At 37.3% G+C, this 20,393-nt stretch overlaps 1 protein-coding gene across 3 annotated transcripts in view; it reads right to left on the bottom strand.

The window, feature by feature from the left end:
* Positions 1-20,393, bottom strand: part of CNTNAP5 (contactin associated protein family member 5) — an 809,884-nt gene that overhangs the window by 415,321 nt on the left and 374,170 nt on the right. For all 3 annotated transcript variants that reach the window (XM_032843937.1, XM_032843939.1, XM_032843938.1), the window contains exon 6: positions 13,303-13,487. In XM_032843937.1, the coding sequence (XP_032699828.1) occupies positions 13,303-13,487 (185 nt within the window). The remainder of the gene's footprint in view (positions 1-13,302; positions 13,488-20,393) is intronic.

The following is a 20,393-nucleotide window of genomic DNA, read 5'->3' as shown; positions in this document are numbered from 1 at the left end:
AAAGCTGCTACAAACATCCCTGTGCAGCTTTTGTGAGGACGTAAGTTCTTAATCATTTTTATAATTTTAAATATACAATGACGCTTTTAAAAATGTTGGCCACCTTCCTCAATTTGTAAAAATATTTTTAATGCTCTACTTGCTTGTGACTTAGGAAAGTAAGAGTCACAGGGAAATACTTGAAAAAAGAGATAAAGACAAAACGCTTTTAAATAGCAAAAATTGGTGTTTAAAAGATTTGGGGTAGTTTTCTTTTTGCCTTTTTTTTTTTTTTTTTTAGAAGCCAAGTAGTATAGCGAATACTAGAGAATACTGTCTACTGCAAAATTGTCATTTTCTGTCACACTAAGGACAACAAAAGCTGTTTCTAGCCTGGGTGGGGGACGTTTGGAGAAAGTTGGTGGAGACAAGAGTATAATTAGACAGTAGTATAGGCCCTGTTCTTTGATTCTCTGCAAACCTGAAACCTGCTGAGGTTTGGGGGGATGTTCATATTGATCACAAGACAGATTTTGGAAAATATAGTTATTTCTCCACTCATTCCCCAAACAGTGACAGCTATAGTTTTTTAGAGATGTCTCAAGTTCAGCAGGGTCCCAGAGCAAAAATTCTCCAGAAGTGAGACAAACTATCAATGTCTGAGGGAAGCGATGACACAGAAAGGTCTGAGGGTTCTTCACAATAACCTAGTCACTCTAGTATAGTGGGAGGTAGACTGCTGAGGGTCCCCTAGCCTATAAGAGCAGGATGCAGGATATGGATGGACCGAGGATAGGTCCACCGTAGCTGGATCTGAAGGTCTGAGAGAATGCAAGTGACCAGACCTCAAAGCATGAGCCCATAGCAAGTAACATGGACAGCAGCCACAGAACCCAACACTTTATACCCAAGTATCCCCTAGTGCGGGATAATGCATAATTCCTCCAGCCAGTGATCTGCCCAGGAAAAAGGAAAGAAGAGAGAAGAGGAAACATCAGTACAACCAATATTTACACAGTGCACTAAATTTTAAACAGGCATTAACTAGTTATCCTTCATTATCAAGGTTAGATTTTTCTGCAGTCAGGGGAAGCAGGGCTGATGAGCATACCAAATTCAGCTGGGGAAAAGAAACAAAATTATGTCTCTGCACATTTGAGTGTGACTGTAAATTTCTGATGTATCTTATATTTTCAAATTTTTCAAATTCAAGAATTTGGGTTATAATTATACTCTTGAATTATAGATAGTTTGTTATCAGATAATTTAGAATGAAAAAAAATGCTTCATATATGGATTTCTTTCCTACACATATAGTATCAATTTTTTTCTAAATACTTCATAAACACTTGTATGCTATATTTGTTATATATTTATTAATTTTACATTAATAATTATATTCCTCAAATAATTTGCATTCATATTTTATCTGATTTATCAAAATTGTGAGAATAAAATTTTAAATATTACTCTAAACTATGTTTCTTCCCATTATTCTATCTATACTAAATTCACTCTTCTGCATGACCTGGGATGGTCAAATTATTTTAGCCATTATTTGCAAAAATTGAATATTGATCATTCTCAAGCTATTCCACTTAGTTCAGCTGGCATCTGATTGACTGTCTCCCAAGTTTGCAACACTAGGTTTTCTCCTTTAATGCTGTCCATTAGTTGATTCAACTAGCAACATAACTGGAAAACCAGTGATCACTTCCTCGAGTCTGGCTCCTGGGTCTCCACATCCTGGAATTGCCACACAGGCAGCTCATGTAAGGGTAGTGTTATCCAACATCTAATTAGTAAGAATGGACAGTTTCGTTTTGTATTTTGGAGTTATTTTTTGTATTTGATTGATTTTTTTAGAAGATTTTATTTATTTATTTGACAGACAGATATCACAAGTAGGCAGGGAGTCAGGCAGAGAGAGAGGGGGAGGCAGGCTCCCTGCTGAGCAGAGAGCCCGATGTGGAGTGAGGCTCAATCCCAGGACCCTGAGACCATGACCTGAGCTAAAGGCAGAAGCTTAACCCACTGAGCCACCCAGGTGCTCCAAGTATTTGATTGATATTTTACTTGACATATACATCTGCCAAGTATGGATGTTTTTAATTCGAAATCACACCAATTATTATTTTATGGTGACCTTTATCTTCTGATTTTAATTTTTACTTTCAGTCTAATTATTTTTTCCAATTATGCATTTTCTATAAATTTAGTTGGTGTATCTTTGCCCCAATTCCTTATTTTTATAAAAAAATAATTTTTGATTATTTCTGCAAAAGTATGTTTCTTGTAAACCATGTGTGTTTGCTGTTTGTTTTTTAGAGTAATGAGACTACTTACCTGAGGAAACAGGTAAGTTTTAAGTTTATTGTGTAATGTTTACTGTGTTTTGATGTTAACTTGGAAGACAGTCCCTGAGATTATCTAGCTTCTCAAACTATGGCTTTGGATTACTTTCTATGAAGCACAGATTGCTGTTTGTTTGTTTTTTTTCTTTCAACCCCAACTTGTTCTACATCTTGTTTACTTAAACTATTATTATTATTAATAATCAGTATACCCATTTTTTCCACTTGACATTCCTTTTTAAGATATTACATTATGTGTCAATTTGTTGTGAAATTGCATAAATTTGTAAATCATGTCAGCATTTATCCTCTCCCTTTCCACAGCCAAGTGTTTAAAGGCAATGTTTCAGGAACTTCTCTTACTGGATTCAAACCCAGGTCTGCTTCTGCTTTCTATGGGGACCTGGGAAAAATACCTAACTTCTATGCGATTCACGATCCTCATATTCAAAATGAGGATAGTAATAATACTTATGTCACATAAACAACTGAGCTTGACTGGGTAATGTGAGAATTAAAAACCTTCCTTCACCTGAAGGATGGAGAATGGATCCTAGCACACAGTGTTTGCTGTTAATAAGACTGTTTGCACTTTAGCACCTTCTCAGTTCAGAAGTTCTTCCAAAATTGTATTTTGTGGCATTATATTCATAATTTCTGAATAAAAACATATGGATAGTAATTCTTCTAATATTTCTCAGTCTGAACGTTGTGATAGTATGTATTGATATTTTATTCAATGGCAGCTCAACTGAGTGCCTTTTCTTTGTTTTGATTAATAAACAAACCTTCCTCCAAGATTCTACAGAAGCCTCCATCTGGTTTTCAGATTTTCAGAACATTAGAACTTAATATGTTGTGTGTGCCTTTAAAAAAACCAATTGGTCAGTTCTAGCTTCCCATATATATTGGGTGGAAAGAAAAAGAAAGAGAGGCCATGCTAGAACTTCATGGTTACTGTCTATATTCAATTTTATTTTCAAATTTAGAAAGACTAGTAATTTTACAGTTGAGTGTAAAAGTGTATTATTTGTTCAGCAAGTAGGGGAGAATATCTTCTCAGGTTCATGCTCTGCCTTTTTTTTTTTTTTTTTTTAATCAGTCATTATTCTAAAAAGTACTAGTTTCGGTTTGTTTGGTTGGTTTATTTCCTTGATTTCCTGAATTTCTATCTTATTTTTTTCAGTTACTTCAGTTGTATGTCTTGTACAAATTACTTTTTATTGCCTCACATATCATTATTGTGTTTACAATTCCCCATGTATTTCCTCCAAACTTTAATGAGTGTCGTTGAATTAATCTTTGCTTTCAAGATAAACCTGCCTGAATGCCATGAACCTCTTCATTCACTAATTTCATTGTCTAGGATTCTGATGATATGATCCTGCCCATCCATTCAGACTCCAGCATATTACACCGCGGGGCAGATATTGATGATATTGAACAGAGATTATATTTCAGGGTGTATCATCGGCATGATGTTGCCCAAGGGCCTTCAGGATATGGATCACAGAGTATAAACCCAACTTCTATTAGCTCATGGTCTCATATAACACTGCACGGTTGTTATAGTGTAAGGGAGCCAAATGCCCTATGCCAGTTCTTTCCAAGTAGCCTTTAGCAATCTCACTTTTTTTTTCCTTTGTTCAGCTGACATCATCTCAATGATGTCTACCCTGATCAACATATCCAAAATTGCAATCTGTTTCCCCTCATATTTTTTTAATGATTTTATTTTGTTTTATTTATTTATTTATTTATTTATTTATTTATTTTTACAGAGAGCGCATGCACATGCCAGGGTTGGGGCACAAAGGAAAAGGGAGAGACAGAACCTCAAGTAAGCTCCATGCTCAGTATGGAGCCCAATGCAGGGCTCAGTCTCATGACCCCAAGATCATGACCTGAGCCCAAATAAAGTGTCAGATGCTTAACCGACTGAGCCACCCAGGTGCCCCTCCCTTCATCTTTGAACTTCCAATCCATGACCTAGATGTATGTTTTTTCTTCTTTCCATTGCATGTGTAATTTGTTTACTTGTTATATTTACTGCTTATGGTTTGTCTCCTCTATGAAAATGCAAGCATCACGAGGGTAGGCATCTTTGTTCTTTGACATATTTGAATTTCCCAAGTGCTTAAAATGATGCCTCATATATAATAGATTCTGAATAAATATTTGTTGAATGTTTTTAAATATCTCTCTAAAAATATTTCTCAAGGACACAGACAATATCTTATTCACTTTTTAATATTTAATGCAAGATGTATGATTCAAACATAATAAATCCAACAAATATTTGTTGAACTGCTTTAAAAAAGAACACTAGCAATTTACTTCTAAATTTGTTTTTGCCTTATTGCCCTTTTGTTTTGGTCAGTTTAGCTGCTTTCTTTGCTTACTTTTCTTGTTTGTTTGGTTGTGGCAAATTGCATAGTGTGTCTTTCATTGATCTTAGTAGTCAACAAAAGCCAGTGTTAGATTGTGAAGTTTCACTCACAGTCTCAGTGTCTTAAGCAACAGAGTCGATCTGGTAATCTGATGGTCTGCTGGTGTCACAGGTGGGCTCCAACTAGAGGACTCCCAGAAGAAAGCCTGCTTTGATGTTAAATGTATGAGGTCCCAGAATCTGCCACTCTCTCTTTCTTTGATCTCATTCCTCTTCTTTCTCTGGCATTTTGCTTCTATCTTTTTCAATCTTTGATGTTACTTCCATGTCAATGAGTTCATTCCTCCTTACTGGCTATTCCTCTGGCCCTGTTTAAATTTTGGAGTCTTCCTGTTTAGAAGATTCCTTTTTCTGTCAGACTTGGATTTCTGATATTTTTGAAGTTTCTCATGTGTGAATATTTGTCTCACTTAACCTCTGATAGTCCACTTTGTAATAAAAGGTGTATGAAAATAGGTTCAAACAGCTGTCTTTTTTTTTTTCATTCTTTAAAACTTATACTGGCTTTGTGTTTGTTGAGCCATATGCAGAGTTCATGGCCTTTATGGAAGAACAGCCCATCACTGACCTTGGGAATGTTCTCAAAGGTCAATGAGTTTCTGCCATTTCAAATGAAACCAGAAATCCCAATTTTCCTGTGAAATCTCTTGATTTTTAAATATTAGCCCAAATTCAAATAGTTAAAAATGAAAAATACGAAATAGGCCAAGTGAGATAATAGCAGTCCTAACCTTCTCCAGGGTCACAATTTTATGGCTTCTGCTCTACTATTTGACTTGATCAATGACTCAGTTTGAAACTTCTTTGGAATGTCTGATCTTTTTAACTTTAAAAAGGCATATCGTGCATATGATGTCTTATTTTTGTCTGTACTTTGGGGTCACATATTGATAGGTGGTAATTGGTTATATGTTAACCAAAAGTTACCTCTTCTTCATTGCTTCTATAACCTATTCTTTCACAAATTCCCAGTATCCCCTTATTTCTGGATAAGAAATGTCCTATGTCTCTTTTACAACGGACAGAAGGTGAGCAATATCTGACCCAGACACAGCCCTGCATTGAAAATGAGGGAACACTGAATGACATTTCTAAAGGCTTATTTATGTATTATTTTAGAGAGAGCGCAGGGGGAGGGGCAGAGGGAGAGGAAGAAAGAGAATCTCAAGCAGACTCCTCACTGAGTATGGAACCCAGCATGGGGCTTGGTCTCAATCCCTTGAGATCATGACATGAGCAGAAACCAAGAGTCAGAAGCTTAACCAACTGAGCCACTCAGGCACCCATAAATGGGTATCTTTTTACTTACTCATAAACATCAGGAGCTAACACAGCCCACTTGGTTCAACATGTATTTATAATTTGTTCTGTCTGAGTGAACTTATAATAGTTTTACCTTGGGTTTTTATACAATGGGTTAAATTTTGTCTGTTTTAGCATTCAAATGGGGAGCTCACTGGAAATCTTAACTTCAGTATCCCCCATATACCAGGCACCCAGGCACCCACCTTTGACCACCTTCCAGTTCCATTCTTCCTCATGGTGGAGTCAAGGAGAAACAGCTATAATAAGCTGCTACCACCCTTATAAACCATGATGTTCCTACACAGCACCCCAGAAATTCTTGCCTAAACTGTTCTGAAAGTGCTTTGAGGCCCCGAATGGCTCTCTCCCCATCTGCCCTCCTCAGGATGTACCATAGGATGACAGGTCTGAGCAGTGGCCAGGTGGCCGCTGTTTACACCATGAACAGGGCTTGACCATATGGGATGTTGCTGGGAAGGTACATTTGTCAAAGCAGGAGAATAGAAGATATTTTATTCAACAGTTTGTCAGCTTATTTGTAACCCTTTAAATATTTAAACTTATGGTATGTGGACCTCAATTTGTACTCTTGCCTCAGGCTCTACACATATTCAACTGTGGCTTGGCTAATTCTATAATACTTTATTGATGTTATAATAATTCAGCCCAAATTCAGCCAGACTCAAGATATCTTATTAGATGATTAAAACCTGCTACCACTTCCACCAATAGCAGCTGAAATAAAATGAGTTTTTTCACTTGTTCTTTTAGTTCATGTTAATAAAAACAAAATTTTTTTTTCACTTTGTGATATAATGGTAATACTGAAATACGCCCTTCATCATGTTTTTATTCCAGTTTGCCATTATAAAACTTGGGGAAACATGGAAAAATCCACAAATCACAACAATCTTAAATTTAAAAATAGAAAGAAGAATGTCAGGGATTAATGTGGCTTCAAGTCTTGAATACATGCAAAGGCCAGAATTAGGACCAGAAAGAGTGCTTGTATCTTGACGGAGTATCCCTTTCTCAGAGGTATATCTAGTCACCAAAGGGATCTCCAGTTGAGCCGCTGCACAGGTCTGAGCTCAAATCTTGTTTCTGTTACATAATAGCTACTGGGGTATGGGGATGGGGAGCCGCCAACAGTCTCTCTTGCCTTGGTTTTTTTGTAATGTAAGACATAATGATTTCCCTCACAAGGTAGCTTTAGAGGTAAAACAAAATCACAAAATACCAACAAAATAGTATTTCATGTTTTTTCCCTTCCAGTTTCTTCCTCTTTATTTCCACTTTGCACCTACTTATTTTATTTTTCCTTATTTTATTTTTCATTTATTTTCCTCTACATAGGCCTCCTACTTTAGCCTTCAGCTGAGTTTCCAAAGGAAACAGGATCAATAACAATTACACTGCCACATGATCTGGAAAACCGTTTCCTTAGTGATCTGTGGTTATTTTGATCACTAAATAAGTAGTTGTATTATGTCTGGCCAGTCCTTTAATCATGTCTGAGTTCTAAGAGAAGTGTCCTTTAGGCAATGTCAAGTAAGGGTGGTAGCAAGAAGTGGCCTTCAAGCATGGCAGACCTATAAAGAACTTCTTATAGGAACCAAAGTTGGTCATCAATTGTTATCTTTAATAATTACAGAAAGAAACGTCTTTCATGTACTTAACATATATTCATGAACTGCACATTTTGTACCAGACACATTTCTATAAAAATAAAAGTGAAATGAAAATAAAAAAGGAAATGTCAATCCTTATGATGAGCTTGAATGTTATGACTGGGGTGGGGATGAAGAGATAGACAATTAAAAATAAGTAAATTAAATAAAATTCTAAAGTGATAAGTGTTTTTGAAAAAAAAAGCTGAATAAACACAAATCATAGGTTGTAATTTATCAGAAAATATAAGAAATATCTTTAAAGTCACATATTCTTTCTATTGCCTCAGTGTCTCCTTAAAATACTTCTATATGTGGTACAAAATTCAAAATGTTTTTAAAAAGTGGTTACTGTGGGGCACCTGGGTGCCTCAGTTGTTAAGCATCTGCCTTCAGCTCAGGTCATGATCCCAGGGTCCTGGGATCAAACCCCTCATCGGGCCCCCTGCATGGCTGGAAGCCTGATCCTCCCTCTCCCACTCCCCCTACTTGTGTTACCTCTTGCTATGTCTCTCTCTGTCAAATAAATAAGTAAAATCTTTAAAAAAGTAGTTAGTGAAAATTAAGGGTTCAATCTTCATTGAACTCATTCTCTTATGATCTGCCTTGTCTGTCCCTTTAGTCACTTCCAGAGATTTCTGTCTACATGCTGTCTTCTGTCAAGTCCATGCTTTCTTTCTAATCTTAAACACAGATACTCTTATAACGCAGGGCATATTGTTTTTCTTTTCCTTTAGCTATTTATATTAGAAATGGTTCCACATCAGGGTATATAGGGCTGCCTCATTCTTTCTAATGGCTGCATAATACCTCTGTATAGCTTTGTCAAGCACACACACCAAACAAGGTGAGCCCAAAGCCAAGACGTGACCGACATACCTGTAAAGGTAAAGAAGCCACTTGTAGATTCAGATGGTTTGTGACTTACAGAGTCAACAAAGGCAATAGTAGCTAAATACTGCTGCCCACCTGTCCCACAAACTGAAAAAATGATGCTTAAAAAAAAAAAAAAAGAAAAGAAAAGAAAAGAAAAGAAAAAAAGGGAGAGGTCAGATGACCACAATATAATCTGGGGATTTCCTTGTTGCTATAGCTTCTACTTTAGTTATTTCAGTCACTAAATAAGCAGTTGTATTATGTCTGGCCAGTCCTTTAATCATGTATGAGTTTTAAGAGAAGTGTCCTTCAGCTAAGCAATTCTTGATGACACAGCTCTATTCTGAAAGTGCAGGGCAAAAGTGCTCCGAGCCTTATCAGAACCTAGGAGGCAACAAGAAACTGTGTCATGACATCCTCCCAAGGGACAGGTGCGGCAAATGGGAAACAGCCTTGAAGCTTCTAACTGCAGGCCTCCAACTTCTGTTGTTTCAGAAAGATCATAAAGCATGCTGTCAAGACTCAGATCAGCTACTGTGCAAAGCTATGGTTGTGTGGCCCATGTAGATAATGTGAGGTCATCAGGGCACCATGGCAGAACTGTTCCTTCAAAGAGCTTAGCATAATTCTTTTGTTTGTTTGTTTTAAATTATTTATTTATTTATTTGACAGAGAGAGAGAGAGAGAGAGAGATCACAAGCAGGAAGAGAGGCAGGCTCCCTGCTGAGCAGAGAGCCTAATGCGGGGCTCAATCCCAGGACCCTGAGATCATGACCAGAGCCAAAGGCAGACGCTTTAACTGACTGAGTCACCCAGGTGCCCCTAGCATATTTCTTAATTATGAACACCCTTGTGAAGGACTTTTGGGGAATTTCCACTATTTTATTATTCCTAACATATGTCCTATTGCACACATTTACCTATGACCATAAGATAAACTGCTAGAAACAGAACAGTTGGGTTGAAGACCACATGTTTATAATTTTGAAGACATTGTTCTTTCGTTAATGTAATATTAATTACCATCCCGCTATAATGGATGAAATAGCTCTGGTTTCTCCATACCCATGCCAACATTGTAACATTTTTAGTCTTTGCAATCTAAGTGAAAAATATCATTGTAGCATGAATTTTCATTATTTTTCTTAATGAGTGCAGTTAAGCACCTTTTCATATATTTGAGAGCAATTTGTACTTCTTACATCCGTTTTCTCTATTTCTCCTTTAAGTTATCCATTAATAATTATTTGTTGGAGATTTTCACTTATTAATTGAATTTTGAAATAATTTTCTAAGTTACTGGGATAGTGATATCACTATATATGTATTTTTATGGAAGATTATGCGAAGTTTTAAAAAAAAATTTATATGGGTATTTTTCATATATTTTACTTCCAGGCTTCTGAAATTCATGTCAGACTTAGAAGAACCTCCCATAATCCTTGATTTAAAAGTACTATCTCAGGGCGCCTGGGTGGCTCAGTGAGTTAAAGCCTCTGCCTTCAGCTCAGGTCATGATCTCAGGGTCCTAGGATTGAGCCCCGCATCAGGCTCTCTGCCCTGCGGGGACCCTGCTTCCCACTCTCACTCGCTGACTGCCTTTCTGCCTACTTGTGATCTCTGTTTGTCAAATAAATAAATAAAATCTTTTAAAAAAGTACTATCTCATATTTTCCTTCAAATTTTGATAGAACTTACATTTGAAGATATATGTATACATATGCATTTTTAAATACTTATAAGGTTTAATCTAACCTAGCTTTTTAAACTAAGTATTATATATATATATATATATATATATAAAATTTTGTAAAATGAATTTTCGTATATATGATCTGGCAATATGCAAAATCATGTATTTAAAAACATTTTTAATAGTTCTGGTGCCTGTAAAATGGCTATATAAACAGGATCACTGAACACTTTTGATAGGAAAAGAATTAATGGATTATATGATTCTCAGAGAAATGGGCCCTTATTAAGATCCTAAAAATATCTCTTTTCTAAAATCCATCTGCTCCAGACCAGAAGTGAAGCAAATTGCTATAGTCTTTTTCACATGCATGTGGAGAAAATCATATAGGCTGAGTGATGTGAACTAAGATGACATTTCAATGAGAAGCAAAGGATCTACATTCTTTCTGCTTCTTTTGATTGATTGATTGATTGATTTTTGACAGAAGATTCCCAGCCCTAGGTGGGAAGAGAAACAAACAACTTAATATATCTTAATGTAACAAAAGCCTTCTCCTTTCTTTTTTCTCCCAGACAGGCATGATGTCATTCATTGATATCCATAGGTAGTCTAAGATGGAGAGATGAAAGTTACCATATTTTCTTGCAATTATTAGCTCATAATGTTAACATTTTAAGAGGAATTTTGATTTTCATAATATAATGAACCTTGGTATAAAACTTGAAAGGCATAACTTTAGAACAGCGATGTTCTAATAGTCAGTCACAGGAACCCAATTGCCTGATTTTAGTTTCCCTACTAGCTGGTGGTATCCAGGGTGCATATGGGCACATATGATCCCATGACAGAAATCAAATCAATAACCTAGATTCTTATTAATAGACATTATTACAAAATAATCTCTAGACTTAGATATTTTATTTATCTTTATTCCTGCCAATAGGGTGCTATTGTTGCTTCTGGGTAACTGAAATTAAGAGTTTTCATCTCCTGGATTTATACAACTAGTTAGTGGTAAAGTGGCGATTAGAACTCAAGACTCCCATTCTACTGCTCTTTCCTTTACACATAGTCTTTAAGGTGAATCTGCAAAGACTGGAGAACTCCAGTTGTTCTAGAAACTTCTCCCAACATATAATTCTCATGTTCTAGTACAGTCAATTTCTAATGTCACCATTAGAGTCAATCCATCTTCTTATATGGTCATTGGGGAAAGCTGGCTGGGCACTCTGTCAGGGGCTTGAATTCTCTGAAACAGAGTTTACTTCAAAGGAATTCTCCAAGACATTTCTTTCCTAGGAGACACTTTTTATAAGGCAACGTGAAATCCAGGCATTTCCTAAAGAAATCTGTTCCAGTGACATCACTGGATTTCATTTCCCTCAAATGTTGACATTCATTTTAATGCCACTCAGCTGTGATCCTATAAACATTCTGTACACAGGAGAGATAGGTAGACATAGGCTTGAAAATAAAGGTTAAATCAGGCAACTGGGAGAATTTTAGAATCATCTCCTAGGCGGGTAGAGTTACAGATGATTTTCTGTTTTCTGTTGTCCTCAAGTTCATGAAAGATATCTCTTTTAATATTATGTGTATTCTTTATTTTTTTCTTTTTTCAATCACTTTCAACCACTTTAAATCACTTAAACTTGACAAAGAGAGATGATTGATATTCATAGATTTCCAGTTATCAGCAAATAAAAAATCTACCTGGTGTCTTTGAGTCAGAATGGCAAATTCTTTTTTGAAGTTAATGAATGGCATAATTTATCAACAGTATGCTAAGCTAAAGGTAGGTTCAAAAGAGGAAATCTTTCTTATAGCTCATGATGGTGATTGATAAAAAGTAAGTCAGACACTAATTTTTCAATTATCTATCTCCACCCCTGCTGTTCTAGAATGTACCCCACTGGTGAGTGGAATTGTCAACTAACAGATTTTCCCACCATCTGCCCAGCAATCTCCTCCCTCCACCTCCCCACAAGTCTAAGCTACAGAGTAACTATTCTAAAACAGTACTTTTCAAATGGTAGGGTGTCACCTGGAGGATTTCTAAAACAAATTTTTGAGCTCTTCTCCCAGAGTTTCAGATTCAGCAGGTTGGGGGGGGGAGGGCTGACTATTTTCATCTTTAACAAATCCTCCAAGGGATGCTAATTGGGCTGACTCTTAAAACAGACATTCAGAATTGCCATGCCACAATCCTGCAAAAAGTCCTATAAATTCTCCAACACAGGAACTCTGTCTCAGCCAACTGTGTATATTTATTGCCTAGGGAAAAAAGTCTGATATAGCGCAGGGGCACGTTTGTAGAACTGAACTACTTGCAAAGATGGATAACTTTTGTCTGCCAGTTTGCTGAACTTTGTGCCATCTTCTTTGTGTTGTAGTCTCGATGTATTTCTTGCAGTCATGCAAGAAAGCAAGAAAGAAATGACTCTTCGTGTATGCTATCAAAAGTCTGCATAGAAATAAAGGTTAACTACAAGTGCTATAGTGTGCATTTTAGATTCCTTTGGATTTTATTTATCTCCCTTTTTTCTTCAGGAATATGTGACATATAATATTATATTAGTCTAATTTCTGTATTTTTCCAGCTAATTAAAATTGATTTTTGAAAAAAAAATAAGAACAACTGAGTGTAATGACAAGATTATGCAGTGATACAGGAAGGCTACAGGCAGGAAAAAAAATTTTAAGTGAAAAAGGAGATTTCTTAATTTTAAAATGCACACAATTTGCTGAGGTCCCCTTGTTGCCAAGTCACTTCCCCCCACAAACACTGCTCAGATTGCCTTCTTGGACTCTTCCACTGAAGGCTGTCTGGGCTTAGACAGACAAGTTGAGCCCAGGGTAAGACTTGCCATGGCTCCCCATCTTCTCTCAATTGAACATTCGTTTGCTGATTTTTTTTTTTTTTAACTGATGCTGAGTAAGACGCCTGGGGACCTGCAGGGAGAGTCAACTCACCTCATAGTCGATGTCTAAGGCATCTGCCTCGCCCTTGGTGCGGAAGTGCTGTGTGTGTTTGTCCACAGAGAAGTTCACCTGCTTGCCAACCCGCTCAATGAGGACCGAGTGCCAGTGCTGATCATCCAGCAGACTTCCCAGGGTGGCTGAAGGTGGGCTGCTGCTGAGCCGAGGTTTGCTGTCATCTGTGAAGGGGAAAGGAAGACTGGATGGCATTCGTGCCCAAGGGCAGCCTTGCATGCTAGAATATTCTGCAAGCAACGCCAACTCTCTTTATCCTAAAGGTAGAGAATGACTCTCTCTCTCCAGGGCCAGAACCCTGTTGGGTTTGTAAAGGAATAACATATTCTGTCCACAGATTTAAGAAACAAATTCTAGGTCAGCTGATATATACATCCCCTTCTGGATATGAAAGGATATGCTTTCAGAACATGAACAGTTAAGTAATAAAATGCACCATATCCTAATGTCCATCAATAATATTGAAAACAGGGAATATCACACTTAGAAATAATACATATTCTTTGTGTTTGAATGGTTCTTGAATGGAGAAAATGAATCTTGACTTATGCTTTGGAGGAAAAGTAAATTCTGGATAAGTAAAGGGAAGACAGTGGGCACCGAGTTAGGCAAGTCTGAAGGCAAAGGCAAAGGTGAAGGAAGAATCATTTTGGCTGCAATTTTCAAGTGCCTACTATATGAACAGCACTTAAGTTAGAAGCTTGTACCCACCATCTTTAATCCCCCAGGGGAAAATTATTATCTGATTTTCATGAATAAACAACATCCGGATCAGTGAGGTTAAGCGCCCATGACCCAGGGGTGCAGCAAGCATTCAAATCCAGGTCCTCTGACCAGCCTTGTCATTCTGCCTGTGGCATGGGCTGTATGCATAGATTCCGTCTAAACCGAAGACACCCTAAACTTGGAATGAGAGATTCAGGTGGAAAGGCACATTTTTCTATCAAGTCAGGCTAGTTCTCCCTCCCCTTTGCCCCTCTTCCAATTTTATGGAAGTTCCTGCCAGTACCATTTTGTCAAAAAGATTACACCATTTCCACCCCCCTTCAGAATAGCTCAGATTTAGCCAAATGAACAGTTAAATGCAATTAATTAAGACTTACGTGTAAACTTTCAAGTTTGTGAATGTTTTATTGTTTGGTCCCCTTAGAAACTGAAAGCTAAATGTCTCCCACTTCTCTCCTAAGATGCGTTTTACCAGAACAGCTCCAACAGTCTGCTCAACAGTGTGGCATTAAGGAGGCAGAAGCTGCCATTTTCCCTGTAGGCTGCTCACTCCCACCTCCATTATGGCCCTATGGCACTATTTCCTGCACTGAACAACACTTGGTTGCTTCAGTCGGGGGTGGTGGAGGGCATCAAACTTATTGTAGATGAAAAATGATAGATGGTGCATTCATTGCTGACTTTTTTTCATTATTTATTCAAAAACTTTTAAGTTCTTGCAATTAGTCAAATTATGCTAATGATTAAAAGTTATTTCTTCTTTTTCTTTCTCCTTCCTCCTTTCCCTCTCTCCATCCCTTCCTTTTGTCTCTCCCCGCTTCCTTCCTTCTTTCTTCCTTCTTTCCTTGCATAAAAAAGATACTGTGATATATAAAGGGGATAAAGGAGTTAAAAGGTACATTCCCCTCCCCAAAAGTCTTAATTGAGTCTCTCAATAAGTAAATTGATAAAAAGTGTGCTGGTGGCATATAGTGTTTACTGTTAGGAGCCAAACAAATGCAGGGTAGGGAGTTGTGAAGCTCCCATAGAGCAGTGACAGGTCTGAGATTTGGCTGGAAGAAGGAGCATCAGCACACAGCCAGGAGAAGCCTGTGCCAAGACTCGGAGGTGCAAAGAAACATGGTGGGGGAGTCCATGTAGTGGTACTGTGATCATGCCAGCCTGGCTTTTATCATCCAGGACTAGAGCACTAGTGTGTGTGAGGTAACTGTGTATTTTATTTACCTTTAAGGAAAGGACATCAGATGAATTAGTAAATCAGACGTTATTAACTCAAATTAACAAATTTAGGAAATTTGTTAAGAACTCAAATCACTGAGGATGAGAGGAGAGAGTCTTTAACTTTTTCTGTTGCTTCCTTCCTCTTATATAAAAAAAGATTATTATGGCAACTGCACGAGAATTTGATTAGAAGGCAAGGCTGGCAGTAAGACTGACAGTAATCTAGATGGGAGACCCAGGGCCTTAGGTAAAGAGAGGGCAGGAAGGATGGATAATAAGATGGTGGTCTCTTTTGGATATTGTCACTTGGATATTGGAGGGGAGGTGATAAAGGGAGACTCCCCTAAAGGTGACCTCTAGTTTTTGTTTTGTTTTGTTTTGTTTTGTTTTGTTTTTACCCCCTTAAGCAGACGGGTGGAAAGTGGTACCAGTCATGAGACATGTACAAGACAGAAACAAGAACACCCTCTCTTTCTCTTCACACAACACACACACACGCACACACACACGCACACACCACCCTTTATTTATAAAATAAAATTTGTCCAGGGGTTAATAAACTATTGAAGGAAACTTAGTGTGCCTTATAAACAGTAGGTTTCAATGTTTAAAGCAGCAATGTCCACGATAGCCAAACTATGTAAAGAGCCTAGATATCCATCCATCAACAGATGAATGGATAAAGAAGATGTTATATATATAGATATAGGTATAGATATAGATATAGATACACACACACACACACACACACACACACACACACAATGGAATACTATGCAGCCATCAAAACATGAAATCTTGCTATTTGCAACTATGTGGATGGAACTAGATGGTATTATGCTAAGCCAAATAAGTCAGTCAGATAAAGATAATTATCATATGAGCTCTCTGATATGAGGAATTTGAGAAACAAGACACAGGATCATAGGGGAAAGGAGAGAAAAATGAAAGAAGAAGAAACCAGAGAAGGACACAAACCATAAGAGACTCTGAATCTCAGGAAACAAACTAAGGGTTGCTGGAGGTGGGGGGTGAGAGGGATGGGGTGGCTGGGTGATGGACACTGGGGAGGGTATGTACTATGGTGATGCTGTGAATTGTGTAAGATTGATGAATCACAGACCTGTACCCCTGAACCAATAATACATTATATGTTAATTTAAAACAAAAAAAGAACTCAGCATAGGGGAGGCACTTCAAAAACATGATAATGTTAATATGTTTAATAATAGTGGTACATGATGTTACTGAACCAAGTTTGGTAGAGTCAATGGGGAAAGAATTAAATCACAATTCTTTGCAATGGAGAAAAAAAAAAAAAAACAGTTGGTTCAGGTAATAAGCCAAGTGAAATTAATATTAGAGGTTTCACTTTGATGTGTGCCTCAATTTTCTTCTTAAAAGGGAAAAAGACATTTAATAATTATTTCTTAACAATAAGTCAGAAACATTAAACATTTGAAAATGTAACTCCACTGTAAATCACAGAACGAAGAAAAAATGAAAAAGAATCACATCCTTTCTCCCTACTCATATATTCTATGTGTTGTTTTTGGCGGATTTTAGTGGATATACTGAGTACTTTCAGAGAGCCAACGGTAATGATTAAAACCACATATCTAAATATTTTTTCTATACTATTATTCCAGCTTCAAATGATGAATTTAATTATAAATGGGTCAAAATGACTATATTATTTTATTTAACTTTTTGGATATAGTCCATTCCTGCCTCCATATGCTAATCTTCCATATATCTACCACAGGTAATCATGGTTATTAATGGCCTGTTTCTCCTTCCATTAAAAAAAAAAAGGCATATGCAAGTCATATATACTTTATATTTTAATTTTTTTTAATTTTTTATTTTTTTCAATGTTCCAAGATTCATTGTTTATGCACCACACGCAGTGCTCTATGTAATACGTGCCCTCCTTTATACCCATCACCAGGCTCACTCAACCCCCCATCCCCTCCCCTCCAAAACCCTCAGTTTGTTTCTCAGAGTCCACAGTCTCTCATGGTTTGTCTCTCCCTCTGATTTCCCACAACTCACTTCTCTCCTTCTCCCAGTGTCCTCTGTGTTATTAGTTATGCTCCACAAGTAAGTGAAACCATATGATAATTGACTTTCTCTGCTTGACTTATTTCACTCAGCATAATCTCTTCCAGTCCCATCCATGCTGATACAAAAGTTGGGTATTCACCTTTTCTAATGAGTAAGAACCGGGTTCGGGGCTCGTTGGCCTGTGAAGGGACCAAAAGGGAACCTCCGTCCTCGGGTGAGCTTTCTCTGGCTGCCTCATGGAGCTTTGTGACCCTTGCAGGACCCTGCAGGCTACGCACATGACATCGTCCCCCTCCCCTCCCCACTAGTGACCCCGTTTTGCTACACATTTCGGGCAGCCCCACATAGCTTCCAGTAACCAGGCAGATGTGGGATCCCATTCTTTGAGCAATAGCTGAGGCCAACGGGGCCTCAATCCCAGTTAATGATAAGGGAGAGAAAGCCTGCTGCAGGCTTTGGGGGGAGTTTCCTTCGTTCTTGCCTTCCCCCTTTCTGGTCCTGGTGGCAGGAGTGTCAGCTTTGGGAAGAATCTTCATCCTGTTGATGTCATTGAACTTCTGACTACTCTGTGCCTGCCCCCCAACCACTCCTGGGCTTCCAGCAACATTAGATTAAAGACAGCCTTTTTGTGGAAGCTGAAATTTAAAAAAAAAAAAAAAAAAAAAGGCATGGAGGCATAATCCTCCATTGTATAAATGGACCACATTTTCTTTATCCATTCGTCTGTTGAAGGGCATCTTGGCCCTTTCCACAGTCTGGCGACTGTGGCCATTGCTGCTATGATCATTGGGGTACAGATGGCCCTTCTGTATCTTTGGGGTAAATACCCACTAGTGCAATTGCAGGGTCATAAGGAAGCTCTATTTTTAGTTTCTTAAGGAATCTCCACACTGTTTTCCAAAGTGGCTGACCAACTTGCATTCCCACCAACAGTGTAAGAGAGTTCCCCTTTCTCCACATCCTCTCCAGCACTTGTTGTTTGCTGTCTTATTAATTTTGGCCATTCTATCTGGTGTAAGGGAGTATCTCAATGTGTGTGTGTGTGTGTGTGTGTGTGTGTGTGTGTGTGTGTGTGTTTTAAAGATTTTATTTATTTATTTGACAGACAGAGATCACAGGTAGGCAGAGAGGCAGGCAGAGAGAGGAGGAAGCAGGCCCCCTGCTGAGCAGAGAGCCCAATGTGAGGCTCAATCCCAAGACCCTGGGATAATGACCTGAGCTGAAGGCAGAGGCTTTAACCCAATGAGCTACCCATATGCCCCCTCAATGTGGTTTTTATTTGAATCTCCCTGATGGCTAATGATGGTGAACATTTTTTCATGTTTCTGTTAGATATTTGTATTCTTTTATATATACGTGTGTGTGTGTATATTTGTATATATATACTTTATATGTACATATATACTTTATATTTGTAATTTATAAATGCAATATATATGCATTGTATATGTGCATATAGATAGCAATACATGCAAGACTACATATAAGCAAATATATGTATTCTTTATTTCTCTTCATTTAATTTTTTACCCTAATGGTGAAATACACTGCACATTTTTTTGGACATTTTCATTTTTACTTAATCTATCCTAGGAATTTTCTTACATCAGTATATAAAAGTTGTCTCAGTCTTTTTTGAAGCTGCATAGTATTTATTGAATCATACACATGATATATATGTATGTGTATATACATATATACATGTATATATGATATATATGTGTGTGTATACATATATATGTATAATTATTTATATATATATAAAAAATATATATTAGTTTTCTATTGATACATATTTAGGTATTCTATCTATTGTTGATACCTAATACTGCTGAAACACCTTATATGTAGCCATCATTTTGGGTGTGTGCAGCCTTTCTGTCCCATGCATTCTTAGGTAAAGAATGAATGGTCAAAAATTTTCACATTTGCAATTTTGACTGGCACTGCCAAATTGTCCTCTACAAAAGTTGTGCCTGTCCAAACTCCTACCAGCAATTTATGAGACTGACTTTTCTCCACAGGCTTGTCAAGAAAATATGTTCAAGTTTTTGGAATTCTGCCTATGCAATAGGCAAAACCAGTATATTTCTTAGCAGTTTTAATATACATTTAGAATGAGTTTGAAAATCTTTTTATTTTTATTTCCTTTTTGGATCTACCTCCTCTTATTTCTTGCCTATTTTTTCTTTCATTTTCTTATTGATTTCTATTTAGTCCATTCTCTGTAACAACAATTGTGCCAATATCTTTTTGCTGTTGTCTTTTACTTCTGCCGTTTCTCTTTGTTTTGTTTTTTTTTCCTTCTATTTTTTTTTTTTTATCATTTAAACATTCTTTTGGTGAAAAAGCCATCATTTTCTTTTTCTGTTATGGCTTATTTTGTGTTTGTGCTATAGTTTAACATGTCCTCCCTTTCTGAGATCATCAAAGAATTCTCCCATTTCCTTCCACTTCATTTCATTTGGATTTTATTCTGGTATATAACATAAGGTAAGTTCCTCCCTTATTTTATCTCTTTAAATGGCTAACTACATGTCCCAAGCCTATTGCTTTTAAATCCTTGGGTGATTTCTTTAAGTTAATCAGAGATATAACTTTCAATTGTAATAAGAAACACTACTAAATTGGTTGAGTTGATTTGTTACATTAATCAGATTGAGTCTCTATGTGCATGTTCACTGGTATCTTTAAATCCTGAAACTTCGAGTAGTAAATTTCCAAGTTGGCTGCTGCCCCCATATTCTACATATATCCACTGCCACCATCATTACCACACTCTTCATGCCTCAGGACATCTGGGCAGGAAGAAGCAGAATCAGCATTCATAGCCCCATACACATCCTCATCAAGGTTAGAGTTGGCCTTCCTCTCCCCCACCCTAACTTTGCTTCAGCAAGTTTGCTATTTCATCCAATAATCCCACTCATAATTCTAAGATTCGAGGAATAACAGGATGTATCTTCTTAAATAAAAGGGAGCTACTTCCCCCTTACTGCATCAAATGAAAACATGAGCCTTAATTAACACATTTATCTTCTCATGCAAAACAGGTT

This window comes from Lontra canadensis, unplaced genomic scaffold, assembly GCF_010015895.1.
Source record: "Lontra canadensis isolate GAN:19392208 unplaced genomic scaffold, GSC_riverotter_1.0 scaffold145, whole genome shotgun sequence".
NCBI lineage: Eukaryota > Metazoa > Chordata > Mammalia > Carnivora > Mustelidae > Lontra > Lontra canadensis.
The sequence above is the reverse complement of the archived record's forward strand: the minus strand, read 5'-3'. Positions and strand labels throughout refer to the sequence as shown.